This window comes from Haemaphysalis longicornis, unplaced genomic scaffold, assembly GCF_048455015.1.
Source record: "Haemaphysalis longicornis isolate Haplotype H1 unplaced genomic scaffold, Haemaphysalis longicornis Haplotype H1 scaffold_9, whole genome shotgun sequence".
NCBI lineage: Eukaryota > Metazoa > Arthropoda > Arachnida > Ixodida > Ixodidae > Haemaphysalis > Haemaphysalis longicornis.
In genome coordinates this window covers 46,701,565-46,727,876 of record NW_027526460.1, presented here as the reverse complement: position 1 = coordinate 46,727,876, position 26,312 = coordinate 46,701,565, and the positions used below count along the sequence as shown (strand labels likewise).

At 45.8% G+C, this 26,312-nt stretch overlaps 1 protein-coding gene and 1 long non-coding RNA gene across 2 annotated transcripts in view; one reads left to right on the top strand and one right to left on the bottom strand.

Moving 5' to 3' along the window:
* LOC144153168 (uncharacterized) overlaps window positions 1-26,312 on the top strand; it is a 191,382-nt gene that overhangs the window by 59,645 nt on the left and 105,425 nt on the right. The window contains exon 8 of the mRNA XM_077684816.1: window positions 5,988-6,045. Within this exon, the coding sequence (XP_077540942.1) occupies window positions 5,988-6,045 (58 nt within the window). The remainder of the gene's footprint in view (window positions 1-5,987; window positions 6,046-26,312) is intronic.
* On the bottom strand, window positions 8,605-15,180 carry LOC144151323 (uncharacterized). The gene is made up of 3 exons (XR_013318847.1): window positions 14,873-15,180; window positions 13,071-13,340; window positions 8,605-10,185 (listed from the first exon to the last, which is right to left on the bottom strand). It is a non-coding gene; the product is annotated as an uncharacterized LOC144151323 (long non-coding RNA).

Below are 26,312 nucleotides of genomic sequence, written 5' to 3'. Positions count from 1 at the left end.
GTTTTGATTCTCTGCTATAAGTAACAAGAAACCGCAGACTTAAAATTTTTTCCATCGAGATGTGTGTGTGGGAGTGGATACATCGAGAGTTTGCACCGATCTTCAAGTATCATTTCCAGGAGGTCCAAAACAGACTCTCTGTACCTGTAATGGCCGGAAGGGTTAGTTAGGTTTAAATGCCAAAAAGTTGACAGCTGGGCCAGGTGTTATACGCCTCGAGCGCGGCCTGTAGAGGCGCCACTGAAATCCCCCTAGCGGCCCGTTTCGAAAGCAGGCGCGGGAGTCTCCGTCCCGGTCCCCACTGTCGCCGCTGCTTTTGCGGCATGTTCACGACTGAGATTTAGCGTTTTCGGGCATTGGAAATTCCTGTTTATGTGGAGCAGTCACTCTGTTCGGAAATGGGGTGTGTTTACGAGAGTGTAAATGTTTCTGACGCGATCTTAGTTCGGTATATTCGGTCTGTATAAGCGCCAGAGGCCAGCGTCGCGGAACCGGCCTATGCATGAACCTGATTGTAGTTACACTGCCCTGAATTTACTAGCAGTGTCTCCGTAAACACCGGTTCCTCAGATGTTCATGCTATCGGTATGCACTACGATGTAAATCGGTTTTGTGCGCTTACATAGTCAGCGGAACACTCATACCAGACAGCACGCCAGTTACTTTTGCCAATGATATACCTCTGATATTGACCATCACCATTTAGAAGCCAGTGTGTGTTAATTTCGGGAATATTCAACGTAAGTACGACGGATAATGCAGAATTATACTAGGGGATCCGCACACGACAGAGTCCTCTTGTCGTGAGGTGAGCGCCCGCAAACATTCGTCTGCTGCGCCCGCAAACATTCATCCTCTGCGAGCAGCGCGCAGACGGGCTTAGAACATAATCGGGGTCCGCGACTAAACGCTTCTTTGAAATATCGTCACATGGCACAGGGAGCCTGCAGAATAAAGGAGAAAGTGAAATCATAATGCCTTATCACATACCCCACTCTTGCAACGACACCTGTCATCGCTTGTGAACTGCCTACCCTGTATACTTACAAAAAATGCGTCCGCCGAACGGTCAGCTGTTCGTTGAAGTCGAAAAACAAAACGACAGTGAACGCGAGATTTGTGCTTGCGATTACTAAACCATTCATTCCTTGATTCCGTTCCGCATTTGTACACAGCGTCCCCCCCCCCCCCCATATGTCTCGCTAAATAGCAGTGCATTTCGCGTATACAGTTGGTCCGGTGATCCCTACCTGGCTTAAGTTTCGACGAACGTCTTTAGCATGTCAGAAGCTGCACTGTATTTTTTTTTCATTTCCGTTAGAGCTATTATGTTTCTTCCGCACTTGCACAGTATGTATTTTTCCGTGGTTTCATATTAGATTGCCTTGGTTCTTGCTATAAGGCGTGTGTTGGCACATATTTAACGACGTACAGGCTTGGAATATATTTAACATTTTAGAATGGTTTATATTCTTATAAAAGGCATAAGTTATTGTCCGCGATTGGCTAGTCACACCCCCGAAACATATTTTTCTGTGACGTATATATTCGAAACGAAGCCGCAATCGTTGTCCACGCTGCAAAATGAAGCCATCCTCTCACTGTGCCAGTATCAGGTCTAAACGAGGCGATAGTAGAATTCATTTGTGCCTGACGTATTTGTAGGTGACAGGGGTGATATGCGGCGAACGTCGCCGACGCCCGGAAGAGCGGCGACGGTGCGCGCAGAACCGCGTCCCCGGGTAGCTCTTGCAGGCGATCGCGTGCTCTACGAAGACGCAGCTGCTTTTTAAGCGACCTAAACGTACTCTTTGCTTATAGACATCACCATACCAATTTTTTTTTTATGGTGCGGAAAGGCGAAAAGAAGCGAAACAGAACCAAAACACTGCACGAGCCCCTATCAGCCACGCAGCGCACATCCCGTCAACGCCGCGGAGAAGCGGCGGCAGGCGGCGCACCGATCGCGAAGCTCGAGGCGTATACATTTATTATGACAGAACACCACAAACTTGACAAGACGAAGAGAAGAGCTCAACACGAGCACTCACTAACAAGTGGAGATTTATTAAAGAGCTCTTTTTTTGTAATCTTCTGTGGTAGCCAGTAACACAACCCATGTAATAGACTAGCTGCAGTTGATGAAAGACTACACAGCTTTATGCTTAGGATATCGTTACGTTAATTTATAATCTACATGCAGTAACAAGCTGATAGAAACAGTCGCTAAGCATGAGGCAAAATACGGTAGGAAGTATAAAACACTATAACACTACTTGAAGAAAAACGTGGCATTTTTAAGGGTGAAGCATTTGAAGCTACTTTTTGTCTGTGCACGCCTGGTTGCCATCTTTACATATAATATTTGAATAGATATGTTCCAGTTTTCGCATCTTCATACCATTGTTTCCACTGAAATAAGACTTCATTTCCCCTTGTGTCATACTCGGGGGAGTGTTTTTTGTCAGCTGAAGGAACACTGTCTGTCTGCAACAAAAACAGTAATGCTGATAGGCCATAGCATAGGTGTTCACATGAAAGCACACTTTTGGATCAGCCAGGCATCGATGCGGGTACAGCAACCATGTTTGCGCCTGTCTAAGAGTAACTTGGCCAGCCCAGCTTGTAAACAAATTCGTCACAATTTCTATGTCATCTGAAAACAACAATCCAGAAGCGTGCATGCAGCCTCATACATACCACCATCCCCTAAAGGAGCTTTACTACTTCACACTGGGATCATGGTCACAGCCATTGGCCCTGCGTTCCACGCGAATAAATAAACGAGAGATTTCTGCAAATCAGAATATGAACCCATTACACGGTGAAAATGATCCGCCTCACAAAATGACCAAACCCAAATTTACCCGCTCAGGAGCAAAAACTTGGCAGAAATAAAGAGGCATATAGAGAAGAACTAGAAATATTCAGCAGCATTTCGTGGACGACTTTTTGGAAATGCACTACTTGTGTTTACCCGAATAGGTTGCTACAAGATAAATAAACTAGACACAATTCCGAAGCTTTTTTTTTTTTTTTGTGGTGGAATCAATTTCTGAGAGAGGCTCGCCGTAGCAGCGTTTTTAAACACGACAGTCTCCCTTGGGCTACTCAAAAGCGAAAATTTTCTTCTGTCTGTCTGTCTGTCTGTCTGTCTGTCTGTCCGTCTGTGGCTAATTTAGCCGCCCGGACAAAGCTAAAAGGATTCTTCAATGAGGTGCTCATACAGGCAAAACATTTTATATCTTCAATACCTAAAATCGGGCTCCACATGAGTCAACATTATTATGCAAAGCAGTAAAAATTAGGCATATCCGAAGAAAAACAGATAACTAGAAGATGTTCGTAACAACACCATACCCAGTGAACCGGAATACGTTATCAGTATAACGAGAAAGCGTAACTAAGCAAAATACAGAACTAAATAAAAAAATAGCGCTGTCGTTTCTTGACTTACTCTGGCCTTCATCATTACCAGCTAGCCCAGATGTCAGTATTGTTACGTCATACGTTATCATGCTGCAGGACTACATCCCTTGACGACCAGCACTGGCCTCGGTCTTACTGTTAGGAGCGAAAAGCCTGAGAGGATCGGGCTGTTTGCGTCTCATGTGGTCACGGTACTAAAACACCAGTACACTCATTTTCTAACAAATCGGACTATATATAGTGCGCAAGGCGCACTAAAAGAAACACCTGGACGCTCGTTTTCCGATGCCTCGCTCTAGAACGCGTCGCGCTTCGAAGACATGAGACTTCTAGTGCAAAGCCTTATACCTCTACCCACAACGGTTTCACCTCCGTGGGAAAACGCCAAGGTGCCAAGGTCTAAGACGCCGAGCACTCAGCATCGAAACCGCATTGCACACTTCATGAGAACTTCGAAATCACATCATACATGAAAACCACATCACCTAAACCATATCGTACACTTTTACAGGGCATGTTTCGCCTCTCCCCAGGATTCACGTTAGCGGAGATGGCCCGGTTTTGGGGGAAGCACCTCATAAGTTCGGGCGGTTGGGGTCTCATGTCGTCGTCGTAACCGACGTCTCATTTAGGCACAGTACTAAAACACTGGGACAGTCGCTTACGCCTCTCGCTAGAACGCAACACGCACGAGAAAAAAAAACACTGGGACACTCGTTTACACCTCGCGCTGGAACAGTTCTTAACGTACTAAAAAAAACACCGGGACACTCGTCTACGCCTCGCGCTGGAACGCTTCGGGCTTCAAGGACACAAGACAGCAAATAGTTCTACCCCCAACCGTTTCATGTCGCTTGGCAAAAGCGCTACGGCGCGAAGAATGCACTTATACACTGCATGCCTCTCCCCTCCCCACATTTCACGGTAGTGGAGATGGCCCGGGATTTTTCCTTTCACCGCCCTTTCACCGCCCCTTAGGCCATCTTTATGTTTTTTTTATTAAATGCAGAGCAATTCAGTAACTCACGATGTCACCCGCGTTGACGTCCGTAGTCGTAGTCCGCACCCCTCCCCCTACACTATTTAAAAATATACTATCCGGCGCCTGGTTTCGATCCCTCGACCCTGCGGCCGGAACGCAATGTACATGGTGCTCTACCCACTGCGCCACAAAGTCGACACAGAATGGGAGGCTACGAACGCGCCTGATATCCTTGACTCATTCAAACTACGTCAAGAAGCTGCTGATACAACGCATTCACTACCACCAACTCCCCAAACACTAAACGTTAACGCAATACACCCACCCCCAATGCGACGCATTTACTCGAGTCCCCCTCGCGGGGAGATGGGCCCAATTACGATGACAGTGCAACGCCGGCACGTGCGGGGAGAAAAGAACAAAGAGAACAGAACTCCCACTGGCTCAGTTTCAGGCGGGGGGCGCGCGAGCACTACGAAGGCGGGAAATTTGAATTGCATGGGGTGGTAGCAGTAAGCGGATAACGGTGATACAGGCCACTATGGCGAATCACTGCTCTGCATTTCCGACAGCTTTTGCTTTGCATATCCAAGTTTACAGAGCTGAGCCGCAACCATTTTTTTATTCCATGTTCCCCTTCAAAAACTACAAAAATGGTGGGGAACACAACGTGCTCTAACGAAGCTATGGCAGGTTAACAACCAACACAAATAAAAACAAATGGGCAGAAGTCAAAAATTTGATTTGTTTGTGTTTTTCTTTCAAATTATCTTTTTTTTTGTCAGTGCGGCAGCGGTGGTGTCCCCTTCCGCGAAAAGCCGACTTTGTTGTAGTTGTTACAAGGCAGAGAAAATGGCTGCCACTGTAACGGGTAAGCAACGAAACGCGTAATTTAATGTGAGATTTGAAGCCGGGTCTCCATTGTCGGAGCCTAATGCGTCAACACCACGCTATCTCCTCGAAGTGTCAGTAGTGGGACAAAAGTTTGAGCCGTGGATGCCCCGTTCCCCGTGGCACGTGAGCGCGCAAATCTTTTATTCAGGAGAAGCTGTGCATGTGTTACAGGTCTGCCTGTTGAAACAAGTCGCACCGAATGCCGGAGAAATGCAATCGAAGAGTGGAAAATGCTATGAAGCAGAAATTAAGTGCTTTATAAGTGTCGCCAGGATCTCTCCTTAATCAGCAAGCATAAATTTGCAGAGGAATTTTTTAACGTGGATCTCCTTTTGACCGCAGCTAAACCCGGGTTGAGAGGCGCACAATAGTGGAGCGCTGTGAATTAATTCAGACAATTCAATTTTACCTTGCGCCTAAAAGTAGTGACCTCCATCTTCGTTGTCTAGTTTCATCGAGGCGAAACAACCGCTGCTTAAGTTTTTTTTTGTGCATTCTGCAGATTAAGTAGCAAATACTTGTTTATCTGGTTCTCAAGCTTGATGCGATTGGGCAAAGTGTGATCCTTGTTAATGGGCACAACCTTCACATGCGCAATTGAATTAAACCGCGTTAAGTTCTCAGGCGTTATTAGTACAAGCACATAACACATTATTATTGATGCTTGCGCTTTTGTTTTCAGCTTGTCAACGGTCTCTGGCTTCTATACTACGCAACGTTTGGGAACAGAACCTTAGAAGGTAAGGCCTTCGAATGTGCGGTTCGAACGTACGCGCTGTGGCTCTTGTCTAGTGGTTGACGAGACTTTCATTTACAGTGTGCAGAGCATGCATCTGGAAGGAATACTTTACTGAGATAGGCACCCTTCTTCCTTTGAGGCTGTAGTTTACATGCAGCGGGCATTGAGCATCAGTGTGACGTCACGATCTGACGAGGGAATAGGCGCTTTATTACGTATGGCCTCGTGTTTTGTCGTTGACGAGACAGTTTCTTTGTGGAGAGCATGCATCTGAAATTCTTAACCGGGGTAGTCATACTACTTAGGTTGTTGTCGTAAGCAGCAGGAATTTAGCATTGGTGTGCCGTCGTTACCACCTGTGGGTGAGGGGTGGGGGGGATTACATTAACATAAGCTTGCACCGTTGAGGTCCCGTGAGTTCAGGGTAAATAGAATACGTTGTTCCGGAGCGGGGGAATTAGACGACGTAAGCTTGTCGACTTGCTATCACCTTTGAAGAAAAATTAAGTCTTCCAACAACACACTAAAAATTTTTACGCCCAAAAGGGTGCTTCAGCTTGTCGCCGCAGGAGCACCCTAAAAACTGAATATTTTACGCCCTTTAGGGTGCTTGGATTTTGTCGCCGCAGGAGCACCCTCTGTGAAGCACCCCAGAAGACAGGTGCCTTATAAACACCCTTGTCCGCCTAAAAGTATCCTAGGGTGCTACTTAGCACCCCAATCTGTAGGAGCATCTTCTGCAAAAGCACCCACCTAAAGGGGTACAAAACGGGTGCGTCATCCTCGGTTCACAGGTGCAGCAGGTGTGAGACCACATATTGCACAATATCACACACGATTATGGTATGAAACATTCGTGCTTTCCAAGCTCGGTTCTGTGAGACATTCCATTGAAGCTCAACATCAGCTGATAATTTCCTTGAACTTGTGTCACCGATTGTTAAAACATCAATTTAAAAAGTCAGGAGCCACATCTCAGTACAGTTATAACTTTAGAGGTAGTTGATTACCCAAAACTTCGTAAAAAACCAATTATATGTTCACTTTGCCGAACTGCAGTACACATCCTTTGAGATTCACTGCAGAGCCTAACCATGCTGTGCAGTGAAAGCAATTAGGTGTGCAACACTTCAACCACACAAAACTTCCTTGAACCTTAAAACCCTTGGCTTCTTAGTATTGCATCAAACTTCCAATCAAGGTAGCTACCTGCAATGTTTAGTGCCTTATTCTTGAGCTGAGCAGGAAGGTTCAATATCAAGGAAGACCAAATGCAAAATGTATAGTTTCCTCCGTAATGCGGCTCATAATATAGTTCCCTCCGTACTGCGGCTCATAATCTACTTATAAAAGTTGGGTACCCAAGCCATTTATTTTCGTTTGCATTATTGTTTTTGCTTTACGGAAAAATATTCATATGGTACAGCACTTGCAAGGTTTGGTGGTATTTGGAGTTTTATAAACATACCTTTAGACTAAATGACCCCACATAGCAATAACAAGAACTGCAAACATCACAGAACAATGCATACAAGTTCCCTGGTGAAGCCCATGGTTGAAATGTAATGCCATTGTTCAGAAAACATTATTTTATCATGAGGCTAGCTTGTACATGGTGCCTTGCATTATGTCCCTGCCGGTGGATGTGGGGTCATTTGTCACTGTTGCAAATGAAAAGCCAACAGCCAGGGCCCATTAGTTTTGGCTAGTATTACGAGGTGCCTCACGGTAAGCATTCTACGTCGATAGACTTTTTTAGAGTTGACTAGAACTGAAATCAGCAAAAGATTCTATACAAAACATTCATTCTATCCGCAGCTTTAGGGTTTGCTAATTTCCATAGTTGGGTTTCTTCTGCCTTTCTTAACAACATTTTTCTTTTGATAAGAAGGTGCACAACCAAAAGCAAAAAGCTTTTCTGTAAACCTTTGGTAGCTATATAATTGTTACAAAATATTTTACTCTAAATATGGCAGCTTAAACTGAGAATATTTGCATTTAAAAACATTAAAATAAGTTTAAATTGATCATAAATTTTTAGCTGTTTTTACGCAAAACTGTACATGGGATGTGAAGTGCACCACAAGGAGGGCTTTGGATTAGCTTTAGCAAATTTGGGACATTTAAGGTGCACTGAAATCTCTACACATGCGCTTTTTCACTTTCTGTATCCACCAGGAAAATGGCTGCCAATTTAGACAGCGATTCTAAATAGTAGTTGACGTGCATTTTAAAATAATCACAAACATTATAGCCACAAAATTAATTTTTACAAGTTGTAGACATTGCCCGTTACACCAGACATTGGACTACACTGTCAAGAGCTTTGACATCTACAATGACGTCTACAAAGCAGGCTTATACTGGTAGAATGTTTCATACCATAATTACTGTGTGTTCAGAGCTCACGTGTGAAGTATGGATACTGCTGCTTCAGCAAGAACCGAGGATGAGCACCCTTCCTGGTTCTGAAAAAAAATAACAGAGGAAATGCCTTAAGCAGGATTCTGAAACGGGGTTGAATGAAACAAGAATGAACAAGAAATTCTTTCAAAACATGTAAAGCAATGCAAACAAATATTTATTTCAACTTATTTCTACAAAAGACCACCTCATGAAGACTGGTGGTGGGGTATTGGCTCAAAAAAAAAAAGCAGAGAGCACTTATACAAATGCTACAGGGAGCTTTCGCAGCCAACAATTGTTTGAACACACCTAAACTAATCACTGTTCAACAAACTCATAAAAAATGTTTGAATGCATAAAAAACCAGTGGTAAACACAGGAAACAGTTAAAACAGAATGACGGCACAAGTTTGTCCCGTCGTTCTCTTCTGTGTCCTGGGTTTTCCTATGGTTTTTCATCCATTCAAACATGTACCAGCTAGCCCAGTCCAACGCCTTGGTATCATAAAAATATGGATAGTCAATCCTTACACAAAGTTGAAAAAAAAAAGAAAGTATAAAGTAGGTGACAAAATTAAAACGACAGCAAATTGGTTGGCTTTTAATTTTAAATGATAATATAAAAAATAATGGCATGAATGAAAGTGAGCAGCACGCGAAGTACCTTGTTGCTAGCCCGACATTCCACTTTGAAGCAAAATGTCCGCTTTCAACACTACATAGGCTAAACATGCAATGAGGCATTCCTTTAGGCACACAAAATATACCATAATTGTTAAAAAAGCTACGAATCAGTTGAAAAAACCTGACCACGACAAATTGGAATTAGTGACTAGATACAGTTTCAGAAATACACAGCGACATCATATAAAAATATATGGTTCCCATACAAAGATTGATCATAACAAAAATTCAGGACATTTATCAGACTGGCATCAATGTGCAAAGCAGCTTAATGAAGGAAGACGGTCTTCACTAAAAACATGTTAATATTGGGAGCTCATGTGCTTCCCTGCAAGTTGGGTGTGTAAACCCACTGACATCTTAACTAACCCGCCTGAATCATCACTTGATAGACATTGAGGAATTTTACGAATTGGTTTATTGTAGCCAGCTGTCTAGTTTATTTCCCTATTTTTCTTGGCATTTCGTGTCTAATTCTAAATTTGGTGACTAGATAGCTTTTACTATGGTCATGCACTGGTGACAACGAATATTTGATTTTACTTTAAAAAAATTTCAGTTTTGTTTTATTGCTCACCAGCCAACGATCTGAAATATCAGAGGTGCTTAAAACGCATGTTGGCATTTCCTTCCTGCAGTGTAGTACAAATAATCATGACTTTTACCATAATTTGTTCACAAATCGTAATATGTGGAAAGTATTCAGCTTAATGAAAATGTCATTTCAGAAGCATGCACAATCAACAAGGCCTCAATGACTCTCATGACGTGGTCCACTTGTTTCTGTCACAAATAACCTGAGTGCAGACACATTCCACCGAAGACGAAGGTAACATGCCCTCTTGGGTGATGAATATTTAAAAAGCCTTACGAGTAAATTTGCTGCTGAGCACGTGAAATTGTGGCATTAAAACAAAAGATCCCTCTGCGGCATCTTTCACTTGGAGGAGCGCTTGACCACAAACTTTGAGAAGCTGGAAAATGCTCCATGAACCGCTCCAGCCAGCAGAAACGATGCAGGACACAAGTTGGTAGGCGGACCGTTGGCATCCTGCGATTGTGAAGATATTTCTGTTTAGTAGATGCTCTTCTTTTTGTACCACTGTTTATTTCACCTTTAACAAGCAGCTGAACTCCTTAACGTTCGCATAATAAAATGCTGCAATGCGGAACAGTTAGCAGGGTTACCTCAATTTTGCTTTTCTACGAATTAACACAATGTAGGTAATCTGCACACAACTACAATCAAAGTACAATTTTCACCTACTTCACTGCTAACATCAGCGTTTGACTGCTCAAGCACAAATACAAGTTAGACATGTGAGCAATCTGCTAAACGTATCCCCACAAACTGAACAATCAGGCATCAGAAATCGGCAAGGAAGGAGGTGTCACGTTTAAATGGCACTTTTTTTGTTCAAAACATAAACAACACCTGGAAGCTTGAAGCATGAGAGGGGGTCTTTCACGCTGACAATGTCAGAACATAGCTTGCTAGTGGGCACCTGCACGATGTGCACAATGTGTTTCTTGAAAATGCGTGCGAAAGTTTGATTGATGTGTAGGACGAGAATTGCAGCACGTTTTGACACAGGCCTTGTGGACGCTTCTGCCTGCTAATGTCAATGTGGATTCTTGCTAGTCGCCCTCTTCGCTTCTTTCTGAATATAATGCTTTAGGCATTATATTCAGGACAACGACTGCATCAAAACGTGCAGCAATTACCTACGTCCCACACATCGGTGAAACTCTCGCACACATTTTCAAGACACGCAGTGCATACATTGTGCATGTGCCCACTAGCAAGCTGCGTTCTGACATTGTCAGCGTGAGAGACCCCCTCTCACGCTCCAAGCTTCCGGGTATTGTTTATTAGATTCCATGCGCTGAATGCAAATCAGTGTACATTGGCGAAACGGGCAATCTGCACAGAAGATTAATGCAGCACTGGAACGAAGTGAACAAGGGCCATGCAAAAACAAGTCCACTGGCAGAGCACCGTGAGAGGACGGGACACGTGGTCGACTGGAACAAGACAAAATTACTGACAACTGAGTGCAATCTATCTTCTCGATTACTGCTCGAGTCCCTCATTGTTCAGACGACGCCCAACATTATCAACATAATGGATGGCAATCTGCACCATATCTATGCAAACTCATTGCGCCGCGTAATGCCCAATATATAGCTTCGTTTTCCACGACACATGCTCACCGTGAACAAGCAACAAACCGTTAAATGGCTTTCTTGACTTGGTCAGTGACCTACGTTTCATCACTGCAATAATGCTTCTACCTGCCTACACGGCATTCCGTCAAACACTGGACTACACCACATGAGCCATTGGCGTTCTTAACCTGCACCAGAGTATATAACCTTTCACTACTGCTATGAGATAGACCCATAAACGCACTTCAATATGGCCTTTATATTTAGCCCTTGGAAACATTATGTATAATTTTACCTTTAAGTTGCACCTGCTACAGCAGCTGGTACTATACCAAAAACATGAAAAAAAAAAACAGTGGTTTAACACGCCAAAGCTACACTTGGGATATGGGGAGCACTGTAGGGGAAGGCTTCGCATTAATTTTGACCATCTGGGTATTTTTGTGCGCATCGAAATCTCCAAACACGGGCGTCTTTACGTGTTGCCTCCATCTGAAAAGCGGCTACACCAAGCGGTATCTAACCGACATTCGCCTCCACAGCACACCACCCTAGCCACGGCAGTGGGTTAAACATATGAAATAAAGCGAGTTTTGGAGTGCAAATGAAAATATTAATCACACGTCTTATTTCCCCAATCGATGCACCTTTTGAAATCCACCATGCGATCCCCCCTCCCCTACCGGCCTACCAAAACACCTTTGTCTCAAGAGGTAATCAGGCTGTTGTTAATGAAGTAAGTATTTACAATCCGAGACTTGCCACCGTTAAAGTCATGCACTTTGTTTTAGAGATAAGCGACATTAGCCATTTGCAGCACCAGGAGTTAATTGTGCTAAGATCAGATTGAAAGCATTGACGGTAGTAGTTGAAAGAAATTGTGTGATAAATTACAACATCATCTGCAAATAGACTTACATGGGAGGATATGCAACATGGAAGATAGACCAAGCAACCTGCCTGGGGGGACAACAAAGTGGCACGAGCAAAAGAAGTATATAGTTATTAGAAGTAAACTGCATTTGAGAAGAATGAAAATCTTTTGCTCAAGTGAGGACATTAGGGTGAAGTTTGAGAAGTAGTCTGTGGTGTGCAATGCGATTGAATGCTTTAGAAAAATCGAGAAAAACTACCGCAGTTTGTAAGCCTGTGTCAATGGATCAATGTAGATCGTGAACAAATCCTGAAAGTTGTGTTTCTCAAGTAACCCTTGTGAAAACCGTGGTGATACTCGAATGTGATATTGTGATTTTATAAATAATTAGCGACCTGAGAGTGGATGAAATGTTTCCTGACCTTGCATATGGTGCTTGTTAGGGAAATTTAATGGTGAAGTACCGTCTCCTGATTTAAAGACTGGTGCTACCTCGACTATCTTCCAACCATTGAGATTAGTGCCTGTCATGAGAGACTGCGAAAAAAGCGCTGTCAGAATTCTACAGACTGCGGGATGTACTTTTCGGTATAGTATGATTATTACCAGTATGATCTGAAGTAGACCAGTTTGTATTGCAAGTTTAAAACCATATCGAAAGATCCTAAATGTTTGCTTGGCTTGATTACATACGAATACTTGCTTCAAAGTCAGTTCAATTTCTCTTCTTGCCCTTTAGTCGTCAGCCCCAGATTCTCTTCAATATCTCTGCTAAGCAATGACACGCTCCATACGCACAGCACTGCTTCATGAAAATGTTTCAAATAATCAGAGGCCACAGCACTGCTAACAGGTATACATCATGGCAAGTTCCACAACATGCAATAACTAACCTGAAAATACATAATCGGTGGGTGCACCGATATGGCAGCAGTGCCTGGACCGATGTGTCGAGCAAATGCGCTGACTTCTGAACGGGTGGTCCAAGCGGCCAGATGATGGATGAATGACCATTCCTGGCGGCAAAGTGTACGGAGCACCAACGAAAGGCCAGGCAGTACTTGGGTACAGCAGGTGCAGTGTCGGTTGGCCAAGGGAGGCCCTGGCAAAGCCTTTGAAACTGGACTGGAAGGCAGCTGACCCAGGACAGCCAGCAGCAGCACCTGCAGGTGCATAATCTGTGAGTGTGCTGACACTTGTTGAAATACAAGAAGAGCACACACAAAGCACGAATGCTTACATCAAGTAGATTTTTAATCGTTTAAAGACAGTAACCTCCAAGGCACTAATAAGAACATTCCCGGAACACCCCAAGTGAAATTTAGGTCACAGTAAGAATGTATTTATTAGACCCGCAGGTACTGTGAGTGGGGTATGCATGATATATGCAAAGCTAGCTACTGAGCTAATTTGCATGGAACGCATGCTAGCAGCTCATCTGTATCCCTTGCTTTCAATCGGAACTGGTGTGTGATAGTTGAGGCTCCTCCATTTCAATGTCTGACTTGTATCTGCACGTTCAATTCTCCAATATAAATCGAGTTGAGTGAGTGCCTACAGCTTTTTTGTTAGTCTCTGTATGGCCTGCGGTTTTGCGAAAATGAGAACTTGCGAATTGGCTCAATTTTCTGCACTAATTTAAACAATACATATGCCTCTGATATCAAGCCCCAGACTTCACGAGAGCTACTCTGACAGAATCGGCAGGCGCCTCGTAGGCGTTGTGAAATCTCCCCCACTACCCCGAGACTATGCTAACTCCCTGCGAGGCCACATGCGCGCATTTCACCTTCAATTTGCACGTATGTGAATTCTATACCTCTATGAACTCTCAGACGGGCGTCGTCATATTCGTGCCGGACTCGTGAAACTCGGCAACGTAAATTACCGCACTCGCTCGCTGGCACGCGGCCCGAACTCTCTCACCGTTTCCGGCCCTTGCATACTATTTTCTCCACCTTGCACTTTGTAAATTCTCATGTTTAACTACACCTCGTGCGCCCTCATCTCTTGCCTGCTTTTCTTCCAGCACAACTCCGTCAGCACCCGGTCGACGCGTACGCTGTCGGGGTGCGTTGGCGAGCGAGTACGGCAATTTCGCTGTTGTCGAGCTTCACGAGAACAGCACACATATCGCGGCCCGAAGACCGCGAGGCGTACGGTCGCCGGTCTCGCGAGCGCAATAGCTGCGAAGCGCACTGCACGGAATTCGTGAAGGGGGGGGGGGGAGAGATTTCACAACACCTACGAGACGCCAGCCATGGAATCACGTGTACGCGTTTTCACATGCACTTCCAGGGAACCTCCTGTTCATGTTATTTCTTGGTATACCGCGGGTATTCACGAGGGAGGACTAATCACAGCGTTGTGCCACTCACGCGAAATTGCGACTGCGATCTGCAACCGCAAAGGCACTGTTTGAGAGACACATAAACAAACGCCCCGGTGTTAAAGAGCCTTGCGTGATGTGAAATTATTAGCAGCCGTGTACCATAGCGCGAGCATCGTAGCCAAGGTCTAGCTTCAGCGTAAATTGATGCTGACTTCTGCGGAAACGGTGGACTGGGCGCCAAACAAGTATACTAACTCACGTAGGCTCTCAGAGCAAACGAGATGGGGGTCTAGCGAATTACTGACCCATAAACACCAGAACTCATTCCAACCAAATACAGAATAATAAAAAATGCGTACTTACCCGAGCAAAAACGATGTTTCCAACGTAAAATTCTCCTTCACTGTCGTCTTCATCTCGCGGACACACGAACACGCTTTGTTCTGATGCAATGTCATCCACTTTTGACGCGCAGTATTTTATCCGGCGATGATTGTTCTTCCGGGGTCCCCATGTTCAACACACGCGTAGGTTAGAAGGGTAGACATCACCCATAAAGCTTCTATAACTATGATTTAAGCTTGAAATAGATAAAACAGATTAAATCACGCCACCAACCACTCGGCACAAAACGCCATGAAAAAACACACACAAAAGTGAGAGATAGTTGCCAGACTTCAAATGCAGCACCTCTATGCTTGACGAAAATTGTGTTACTACTGTAATGTTGGTAATTATCTTTCTGCTTTCAAAGTCTGAAATGTGTTTATAACTTAAATTTAAGGTTTTTAAACACAAAAAGTGAATACACATAAAGTAATTGACATATATACTGATATTGTAAAGAGGTTTGACGTTTGTTTTGGTTTTGTTTTCACGGCGGGCTTCTCAAGAGAGAACGTGCGAGAAAACGAGCTACTTTGGGTTTAGGAAGAGGGCGGTAAATGTCGGCGTGATAGAAAGCAAGGAACAGGTGCTTACCCTGGTCGTTAAAAAAGGAGCTAATGAAACCCTCACGTAAAAAAAAAAAAGAAAAAAGAAAAAAAAAAACGTTCGACGAGGAATCGAACCATTGACCTACAAAACAGTAAACGGACGCGTTAACAAACAGCTATGTCGGCGGGCGTGTTCAAGGCGCCTAAAACAACTCTATACTTACGTAAGTTGTCAACGAATATTGTTGCTTGTGTCTAGTCATCGCCTCCTTTAACGATGGTCTAGTTTATGCTGCATTTTTGAAATTCTGGCTGTCCTAACGCTTGTTTCTCACGCACCGGTCTTGCAGACGAGGCCGCATTGCTAGCGCTGCAAGCGATTGAGCCAAAGCTCCATTATTTGACTCAAGCAAAGCTATCGCAGTCAACCCGACCTTTTCTGCGCAAGCCACGGCAGCCACGAAATAAATGGAATGTGCCGTTAGAATTACGGCGTTGATAACGCTTGTTTGACCGGCACCGTCTTGCAAACAAGCAACGTCGCTCTAATACTACAAGCGATGTCACTCCTGGCATGTCAGGCGCATCAAACCCATCGTGTAAAACGACTGCTAACAGTGCGAAAACCTCTGAGTTTGTAACAAGTGGGGATTTGCGGTGGCGGCGACGTAATAGGTACAGCAAGCAGGTAGGCAGAACAGCAGCGTAGGGTTACAACCTTTCCCCGAAAAAAAAAAAAACGGGCCTTCCGGGGGGGGAGGGGGGGGGGGAGGGGGGATTGTGTTGAAAAAAGACGCCATGTTTTTTAACATGCAGTGCCATTTATTGTAGTGTTTTCTTAGAGAGAAATCAACATAACGTTTGTACTGAAAGTGATTGAGAGCTTGGTTAATCGCTCTGCATGTGCTTCACTGAAAAGTAACCGCAATTGCTGACCGCGGCGGTAGAATTTCGTTATTTTGTTCTTCCCTTAGGTCCCCCTCCATCTGAGGCAGCGCGCTCGCCCGCGTATTTTCTCTGCTCGCGTGTCTTTGCGCAGCTTGTCGTCGTCGACACGTATTTATCGTCTTAGTTGTTGAATTGACGCTTATAAAACGCCAAAACGGGCATAATCACGGCACAAAAGCCAAAAAACCGGCTGATGACGACTGGTTTTAGATATGGACCGGCAACCGGCCCGCTGTTTAAAAAACCGGTCGGGCCGGTCCAAAACCAGGAAGGTGGCAACCCTACGGAAGCGACGAGCGAAAATGATTTTACACGACCGCCCCCGTCGGCCTGCGCAAAAAAGGAAGATAGAACCCCTGCATACACGCCCTCGAAGAAAGCTGTACAGCCGATTCAGTTTGTTGTGGACGAAGAGCAACCGAGGCTGCAGCCACAAACGATTGCGCTTGCCGTGGTATGAGCCAAAGCATATCTTCACATAGTTATGTTATCGTCCGTCTGACTGTTACTTACTGAAGGGAAAATTCAGAACACAAACGTTGACGTCTAGCGTCTATGCCAGACATAGACGCTGCTGTTTAGGCCCTAAAAACCACCTTCAGGGCGTCTGTCGGTTCTGTCTGATGGCGCGCTCGCGCCGCTGATTACGAACGAGGCGTCTGTTGGCGTTGACTTATCGTGTTGGCGAGCCGGTAAACGCCATCACGGTTAAACTCCCTGTTGGAAGACTACGCTGTTGGGACGATAGAGTGCCGACAAAGCTTCTTATTGGCCCCACAAACGCCATCAAGGTTAAACTCCCTGTTGGAAGACTAGGCTATTGGAACGATAGAGTGCCGACAGAACTTCGTATTGGCCCCACAGGCGTGCTGTGAGCCCAACAAGAAAGTCTTGTTGGAATTTTTGCCCGGGGCATAATAATACGGGAACAAATTCTTAGGTAAATTTGATTTCGTTGAGGACACCGATGCCTCGCGTAAAAGTGTTATTTATAGGACTACAAGAGGCATTTTGTAGCCTTTCCTTCCCGTGCACCCAGACATCGAAACGAACCTTGTGATACACTCGAAGCAGTAGATTAGTGCAGAGTGGAATTTAAACATTCAGCACGTTTTGTTCAATTTACGAACAGCAATTTTAGAGCCTTTCCCCTGGTCTATGTGGAGAGTTCATATTTATTCTCTCAACGGGCGGTGAAATAGTGCAATGTGCGGTTTAAACATTCAGCCTGTTTTTGTGCAATTTTGCATGCTTGCATTCACACACCGTTCTTTTAGGCACCCTAACGATAAGGTGCCGTGGTAACACCCCAATCGAGAAGAAATACTTTTTAGCACCCCTGTAACGGTCGTAGCACCCTATGAAACTGTTGATTACACCCCTGAATTTCGGCACCCTCGAGGTGGGGTGCCCGAGCAATATTTGGGTGCTTGAAAGGTGCAAAAAGGGTGCAAAATGTTCAGTACACCCTCCTTGCTCCTTAAAGGGTGTAAAAATGTTAAGATTTACACCCCTTAATATGTGGCACCCTCATGATTGGGTGCCGGAGCAATGTTTTAGTCCTTAAAAGGTGCAAACAGGGTGCAAAATGTTGAGTGCACCCTTTTAGCACCTTTAAGGGTGTTAAAAAGTTTAGTGTGAAGCCATGATTAGAGGAGTTGTAGGAACAGTGGTAACGCATACGAAGTGAACGCCCAAGATTTGTGAACAAGTTCATGTAAATACAGGACTCGAGCAGAGCGACAGCATCGATTCGTTGCACAAACAGGAATGAATTACAACGCTTGCGGTGGTCTATTTATACCCAAAAGCGGTAACGGTCAAAACGCAACAAGCTGCAAAACGCCACGAACGTCACAGACACACACAACGCTCTTTCCAGAGTTCGTAAGCCGTTCATAGCCTGGGCGCACGTTGAGTCCGGGAGAGGGGAGAGAGGAGGCCTCCGCTGAGTTCGTGGGGCCCCTGAGTCCTTGAAGAGCGTTGAGACGAGCCTCGCCGGCAGCTGCCGAGGTTTCGAAATGCGCCGAAAGCGAAGCGTCTGATTAGGCTTGTCGAAACTTGTCGCCGACATGGTGGCGCCTGTTTTCAAAGGCGCACGCAGTGGCTTCGCCGCACAGCCGAGGAGTGATGCGGGAAAGTACGGCGGCGCTGGCCGATTCGTAACAGCTTCTCCGCCGGGGGTCCGAGATCCCGATGGATAAGGGTCTTCAACCGTTGTCCGGAGGGATGCTGTCGAAGTGAAGTGCTCGGCAGACGCTCGACTCCAGGCCTGGGCTGTACGACACCGTGCTGGAGCTTCACCGGGCGGGTCACTGGACGAGTAGTGGCTCCCCAAGAACGGCTCTGGCTTGGTCAGGCAAGCAACAGAACAACACAGGAAGACACAACCGCATCGCCGGCAAGTGCGAAGACAAATCCACACTGAAGATCTACCAGGCTTTTAGTTGCGATAAAATACGCTAATAACTAACTACTCTAGTTATATTTTTGCCCAGCAGTACTTTAGACAAGTGACAAACTTGAAAGGTGACATTTCGCGTGATTGGAAATGTCCCACACAAAAAAAAAACGTAATCGTTAAGGGCGAAACCTGCTTCAGGAAAAAAATGAGGCCGAACTTCCCATTTTCAGGTTTAGGACGTTACATCTCGTGTATAACACATCAAACCGGCACCCACTCCAAAGATGAGGTAAATCCGCCGAATGTCTGGCGCTTTACGTTTGCATTTTTTTATCTCCATCGTAGATGTGGCGACGACGTTTCTCGCTTCTGACGGCGCGTTTCGACGAGCGGCGTGCGGCACCACCGCTCACCACCAGTTTCAATTTGGCGCCGCGGCGTCCTGGAAGCAGACGACGCGCCTCCGTTGCTATAGCAACGGGGCGCATGCGAAGATAGCAGTGGAAGTGCGATCAAGTGCGAAACATCCTCCTCGCGAGGGGCACGATCAAATGCAGAGCATTTCCGGGTGCGCACGACGTTAAGTAGCTTGCGTTACGTTAATGTTGTTGCACTTGTGGCAACTGCTGACGAGAGAGCGCTCGTCAGCAGTAATTGAACAAGTTAACAATAACAATATAGGGCGCGTTCGTAGCGTCCCATTCTGTGTCGGCTTTGTGGCGCAGTGGGTGGAGCACCATGTACATTGCGTTCCACCCGCAGGGTCGAGGGATCGAAACCTGGCGCCGGATAGTATTTTCTTTTATATAGTGTAGGGGGAGGTGTGCGGACTACGACTACGGACGTCAACGCGGGTGACATCGTGAGTAATTGAAATGCTCTGCATTTAATACATACTTGCTCAAATGAAGAGAAAAAGAGGAGTACGGTTGGAGATGTGAAGCGGAGGAGTGACAACAAAATTTATCCGAACAACGTAAGGGCTTTGGAGGTGCGGGGCATGAAGGAGAGGAGGGGGATCATCTCGATGTTAGCATGAAGCTAGCAAATTCGGGGGAGGGGGGTTTTAAAAATTGATTGTGCGGGATTGTGACAGAAGTCGATTAGAGTTGAGGCAGTCTTTGGCTAACAGTGCTTGGTATTGATGGGGGCGATGATAATGATTTTTTTGTAGGAGCTGAAGTGTTTGGAGCCTTATAGGGCATGATATTACCCAATTTTTCAAACAAGAATCAGGTCATTTCTAACATAATGCAACAACATTCCTGCTTTTGTATGCTAAATGAAATGCGAAGCGTCATTTTTGTGCTTTAATTGCATTGAAAAGATACATCATTCCTTCTGCGAAGAATTATTTATGCTGTAAATTGAGTATTATTGTCCTTCTACGCTCCGTGTTTCCTGTGCGGGCTTCTCAATGTGATTGTACAATGCTCTAATTACATGAATTATGCTTTTAATGTCGCCATTGATGTGCATTCTCGATCTCTTGGAGATGTAGCTCGTAGTCAGGCCGAGAAAATGTCTGCTGCCTACTTCTGCAAGGCTGCTTACGCTTGAATACACAGAGATAAATAGATGAAACTTTATAACTTTATTGGCAGGGTCTGGCACAGATGCCCATAATAGAAAAGAATTGGGGTCAAGTTAAATCCGGCTCCCGATGTCAACATCGCATGAGAAATCCCAGAAAAAAGCAGGACACAGGCGACATTCGTGTGCTGTGGTGGCATTAGTTTCGACTCATACGTGGTCAATGGATAGCGATGACGAGCGCGAATGCCCTCAAGACCGGGACGCTCCCACACGAGGTGCTTCATAGTAGGGGAGGCTCCCAAGTCGCATGTCCTGCATGTGACGTCAGGAGTGGAGGACTCAACTCCATCACGTTGCTTGAGTCGACGGCGAGCTATGCAAACTCGCCCGTTGGCACCTCCAGCCTGTACCTTGTGTACGTATATCTCTGCAGCCCCCAAAGGGCCGCTCGGCAATGAATGATGGTTATGAGGTACCGAGGTCAGAAGCACTTGGCGTCCCCGTTGATTAAGCACGTCTGGCTGTTCTTCAGGCTCCTGGAGTGGACGGACGTTAGTGAGCCCTTGTTCCAACGGCGACGAGAGGTGGTTCAAGAGCATACTCACCAAAGCGTGGGTGGATCCATTCCCAAATCCACCCGTTTTCACGTGAACACAGGTATCACGTACTTCCACATTGCCTTGCACGCGAAGTGTACGATAGTGTCCCGGGCATGTTGCTACTCCAGTACTAACAATAATTGCGCAAAAAACGGGGGACACGGACTACGTGAAGACAGACACACACGGCTCACATACCAACATGCCGAGGACGCTACCCATTTCTAGTTCGACGGGCCCTTTTCTGAATGTTTTGCGTGATCCCTGTGCCACTGTTTCCTTGATTTGTGAGATCGTGTGCGGAGCACGGACGCTCTCTTTATGTATACGTGTGAAGCTCATTCGTTTGCTCCGTGCGTGTCTGTCTTCACTTTGTCCGTGTCCCCCCCCCCCCCCCCCCATTTTTATTCCGCAATTATTGTTAGTAATGAAGTGCGCGGCCACTGCTCCTAATTCGATGAGTTTGAGGGAATTGTCGTATAATTTGCCCTAATTTTCCTAGGGCTCCAAGGAACGTGTTTGAATTGTGAGACACTCCCTAAAGAGAAATGCGCCCTGTGAAGACCACTGCGATAGTAAATCCAAGGACATGTATGTGAATAGCGCGCCAGTCCAGTTCAGGAGACGCGGAATAATCCTGATGATCGTAATGGAGCACCAGGCCGGGGTACATGTTGTGTTCGATGTGAGAAAAAGCAATGCCTTCGTGGTGGGTGGAAGCATCCCAGGAGGCGCCCATGAAAATGGCCTCAGCAGGAACTGCATCTGTGCGGGCAGCGCGAGCGGATCGATTAAAAGCGTGGGCTGCTTTATTCTGCTTGCGGGTATCAGGATTCTGCAGACGGACATTCTCACTTTCCCACGGACGAATCTTGGTAGAAATATTTGGGAGGTCGGAATGGCGCAAGGGGGACCCTAGAAATAGCTGCAAGCCAGAGGCAGTCAATATGCGGCTTCCTATGCTCTTCGATAGTCGCATCCATTCTAGGAAGGTCATAGAAGCAATGGATCTCTTCGATTCGCGTCTGCCGAGAAATGCCCTTAATAACATACATGGATGCTCTGTATAAATCACCTAGATGTTTCTTTTCTCCCTTAGTGAGGTAAAAACACGAGGCATGGTGTCAGGACTGCTGTTACTTACACGCTGGCGACCTTGGTACCTGTACCACCGTTGCGACGGGAAATCCTCTTAATGAGATGGAACACCTTCTGCCATGTAGGCGCGACCTGTTTGAGCCGTGCGTCGGCACCTTCGTTCTCCGAAAGCGGAGCTGAGACCTTTCGATCTTGGCAGGTAGGTAATCTGAAGATTGGTTGGTCTCCGAGCTTGTTTCTGTTTCTAACTTTGGTCCTCCCAGAAGAATTTACTGAATCTTCCCAGCCGACGGGTTCGTGCCAGTCTATGGAAGGTAAGCGAATAAAGCATCCAGAGCTGTTTGAATGGCAGGTGCTGCTGGCGTTCAATAAAGATACTGAATAGCAATAACTCTGTAATGCTTTCCTACTCGAAAGTGCATGAACAAACTTAAGGTCAATAAAATGGAAGAGCGAGTGATATCTGACAGCGTATTTGACCTCGTTCGTCGTTGGCAAAGAAGTCCGCTACACCACGGACGCGACACTCCCAGAGAAGTCAATTTAACTATGCGCCAATCTTAATAGGGCGTATTGAAGTACCATATTCAAAAGCAATGTTTCGACGGTTAGCGCAGAAGCTTGGCCGCAGGGAAAAGGGAGAAAGGACGACGCCACGAGCTCCCTATATTTTCTTCAGTTGTTGTCTTTTAAAGTGTCCTCAGTAATTTTTTCACTCTTGAGCAGACTGTCCGTCATTGGTAGTATTACGGCCGCTCTGGAAGCGCTCGCGTGCTCTGCAAGCGAGCGTCCAGACCTGCCGTGGAAGTATCCGAGTCACCGTATTTCAACTACAGTTTGCGCCGAAATCCGTGAAATGGTTACTTTTCTCGTGCAGGTAGCGAATTCGTTAAAAAGTTTAAATCCAGGGGGCTGCAAGAAAACGCGACTGGTGTCCCGCTTCCTTCCCTGCTGGCAAAACAGGAGGAGGCCGCCACCTCAGGGAGCAAGAACACCTCGCAGACGCTAGAAGCGCAGGTTGACCATGGTACGTGTCAATGGCTTGCCGACACCAGCGCTAGCATTCCCTACGCTTCAGCCGCAGACAGGTTTGCGGCTGCAATATTACTTAAGGCAGACTCATAGCCCAGTGCCTACACACCACCCTTCGGCCGGGTTTGAACGACTGCATGCGAGGCGAGCATTCGTTTATGGCGCTTTCCTGAATGACATTCCGTTCCCATGTCGGTGCAAGCTCCTAACTCCTGGCGCGATGCAGAAGGTTAATTCGACGAGGTCAAAAGATGCGCCTCGCACCCAAACCGGCCGAAAGGATGCGAGGTCACTCACTATAACAAAACCAGCGCGTAGAGAGAGGAAGAGAGAGAGAGAGAGAAATAATTTATGTTGATTCGGGGAAACGGTGGTCGTTGAGCCGTCATTCCTGTAGGTTGGATTTGTTTAAGTCCTGGAACTCTTGGGCTTTGGCTCCAGCCCAGCAGTGATGGCGAGAAAGATCTGGTCAGCGTGATGGGAGCTGTTCAGCAGGCCATCCGTCCACTCGGAGGAAGGGTTGGCATTGGGGGTGAGCGATGGGGTGTTTTGACAAACCCCCACCATGCGGTAGGTGGAATTGAGATTGTGGCAGAGGTGAGAGGTGAAGGGGGATTGGGTAGGGTAGATAGAGTGGAGGATGGGTGCGTTGTAATAGGTGCTTGTTGGTAAACGACGCCAAAACAATGTTTCCTCCCCGGTTAATTGAGGATGGGGTTACCATAAGTTACAATGAAAACAATCAAAAATTTATTAGACCCCTTAAAGCTCGATCCGCTTCGAGTGCTTCAAACGGGCCCCAAAATGGGAAACAAAAAAGGCGATCAAACCATTTAGGAGTTCTGCGAACGTACCCCCCCCCCCTCCCCCGAACTTGCGCTGAAATCTCGAACACTGGCGTTTTCCGGCTGCCTCGACCGGGAATCGAACTATAGTACAATTAACTATATGTGTCTAATTTTATTGTGCTTTCTACGGCCGCAATTGTAATATTTGAGACCTTTCACTTTCTTTTTTGTTGAGTATAGAGATACGGCTAAATCAAGCTAATATAGAAAGCAGTGGCAGATTTTTGTTTCCCAGAAAAATTATATTTTGTTATATTTAAAGTTAATCATGATATTTGTTCGTAGGCGACGTGCATGAATCCGGCTTTGTTACGCTTTTAAAAAGGACATTAAGGGCAACTCTTTTCCTACACAGCACTGGTTAAATGTTATGTTCGGCGTATTTTGTATAGATGCGAAGGAAACAAAGCGAAAGGCCTCTTTTTTGTTTGCACATGGAGTTAGGTTATTTCATTTATGTCCCCAGTAAATGAACGGCCACTGATTAGACACTGCTTATATTACAGACCTAAAATTATGAACCAACTGATAAAAGAAAAAAAAGTCAGGCTCCCGCAGGAGGATTTTAAAGCAGGCTTTTTCCGTAGAAGCCGAGTACGGTATCCATTGCCCCACAATGGAGAGGTAAACCTCGCAGCGTCCCTAAATGGTTCGACGCGTTTTTTTGCCTCACTTTTAATACATGGTCCCTATGAAGCGTTTGAACCACTTCATTGTTCTGATTCACTCTAGCAGGAACCAACTATAGAGAGTCTCACTAGCTTACCTAGACTGAAATCTGGCGTAGTGTCAACGTGATTTCACGAAAGCGCTGTATGTCTCCATGAGCACCGCCATACCGCGTATATATATTTCGGCCGAAAATTCGGCGTTGTATGGCCGGCAACGACTTTCGGGCTGCGCAAATTGAAGTTTTGTTAAAAAAATTGCTGTCAAAGGTGCCGCCGTTTACAAATTTTGCTTTGTATAAAATTCTGTGTTAGAGTGCTCAGGTTGTGAAATAATTTCGGGGGTTAGAAATAAAAAAAAGCTGGAGTCTTGCATTAATGGCTCACTCATCCAGATACTGCGGGCGGTCCAAGATATATTTTTAAAATTATTACATGCCCTAACTAGCTGATGCTTTCTTTGCCTTTTTGTAATATTTAGGTGAAAATAAATTACTTAGATTGTCGTAAACATGTTTGTTGCTCCCTCTCAACAATGTAATATTATCGTACGCTACGCGCTTTGGCAGGCGACGCAGATAATACAGCTAGAGATGCACAAAAGATCTAGCGTTGCGTATAATTGTTTTGTCCAAGCAGATATAAATACACCTAGAGACAAAGCCTATTACTGCAATTAAGTCGTGAAGCACGCGCGCAAAGATCTATGAAATGGCATTAATGCTTTAAATGGCAAATAAATAAATGACTTGTCGAGTCGCCATATCTGTTGCCTCATTGCGCCTGTCTATGGCCATGAATGCTTCAACGGTTAACCACACGCAGCGATAGCTTAGCGACTAGCGACCCGCGAAAATCGTAGCTCAATGGGTGGTACACCAAACGGATAGTGTGGGCGACAGTGGCAAGCGGTATAAATTTAAACAAACGCCGCCCGTGCCCTCGCTCGCTTTTTCCCGCCAGGAGCAGCCCACAAGCGAGCGGCAGCGACGATACAGTGAACTGCAGCGACGAGGACGACGACGGAGGACATTGGCGGCAGAGGATTAATTTTAAAGAAAAACTTTCTACCTTAACCATCCAGCAGTTCTTTTGTGGCGTGCGGGACAATAAACTCCCAACGCGGCTGCGGAGGGAAGGGCGGTTTTCACTCACGGAGCATAGTGTAGATGGCGCGGTGAATTTACCCAGCGTTCTCCGCTTTCTCACGCCGCCGGGCGCATCGGCGCGACCAGGCTTTGTCGTCTGCTTTATAGACGGTTGTTCAAGGCCTGTTTAGGCGCAGTTTCAGGTTCATTGCGCGCTTCTTTCGCACGGCTTGACTAAATTGTTCGACAGCACCTCCTGGGTAACCCGGACACGGCAGAATTAAGTGGTCGTACGACAAAGATACGTTAAAGATTGGTTTTCCAGGCACAAAACCAAAAATTAGAAACCGCATACAGACATCTGGCCGCTAGAGAAATGCTACCTTTTGCGCAATGCTTGCCACGAATGGGACTCCGTTTTCTAAATTGGTCAATACCAATTCGGTCATTTTAACAGCTATTACAAAACGCAAAAAGTAGCAACTGGTTCTGATAAATAGAGATTATAAGAGTTAGGTTAGGTTTACCTATCCTAACCCTCAGCTTTCTCGCAATTCTCAAACCTATTTGACTATTTTGAATTGATAAAAATCGGTATCACTAAGCGCACATGCCGAATTGTTTCGCTGTTCGCGCATGTGTCGCGC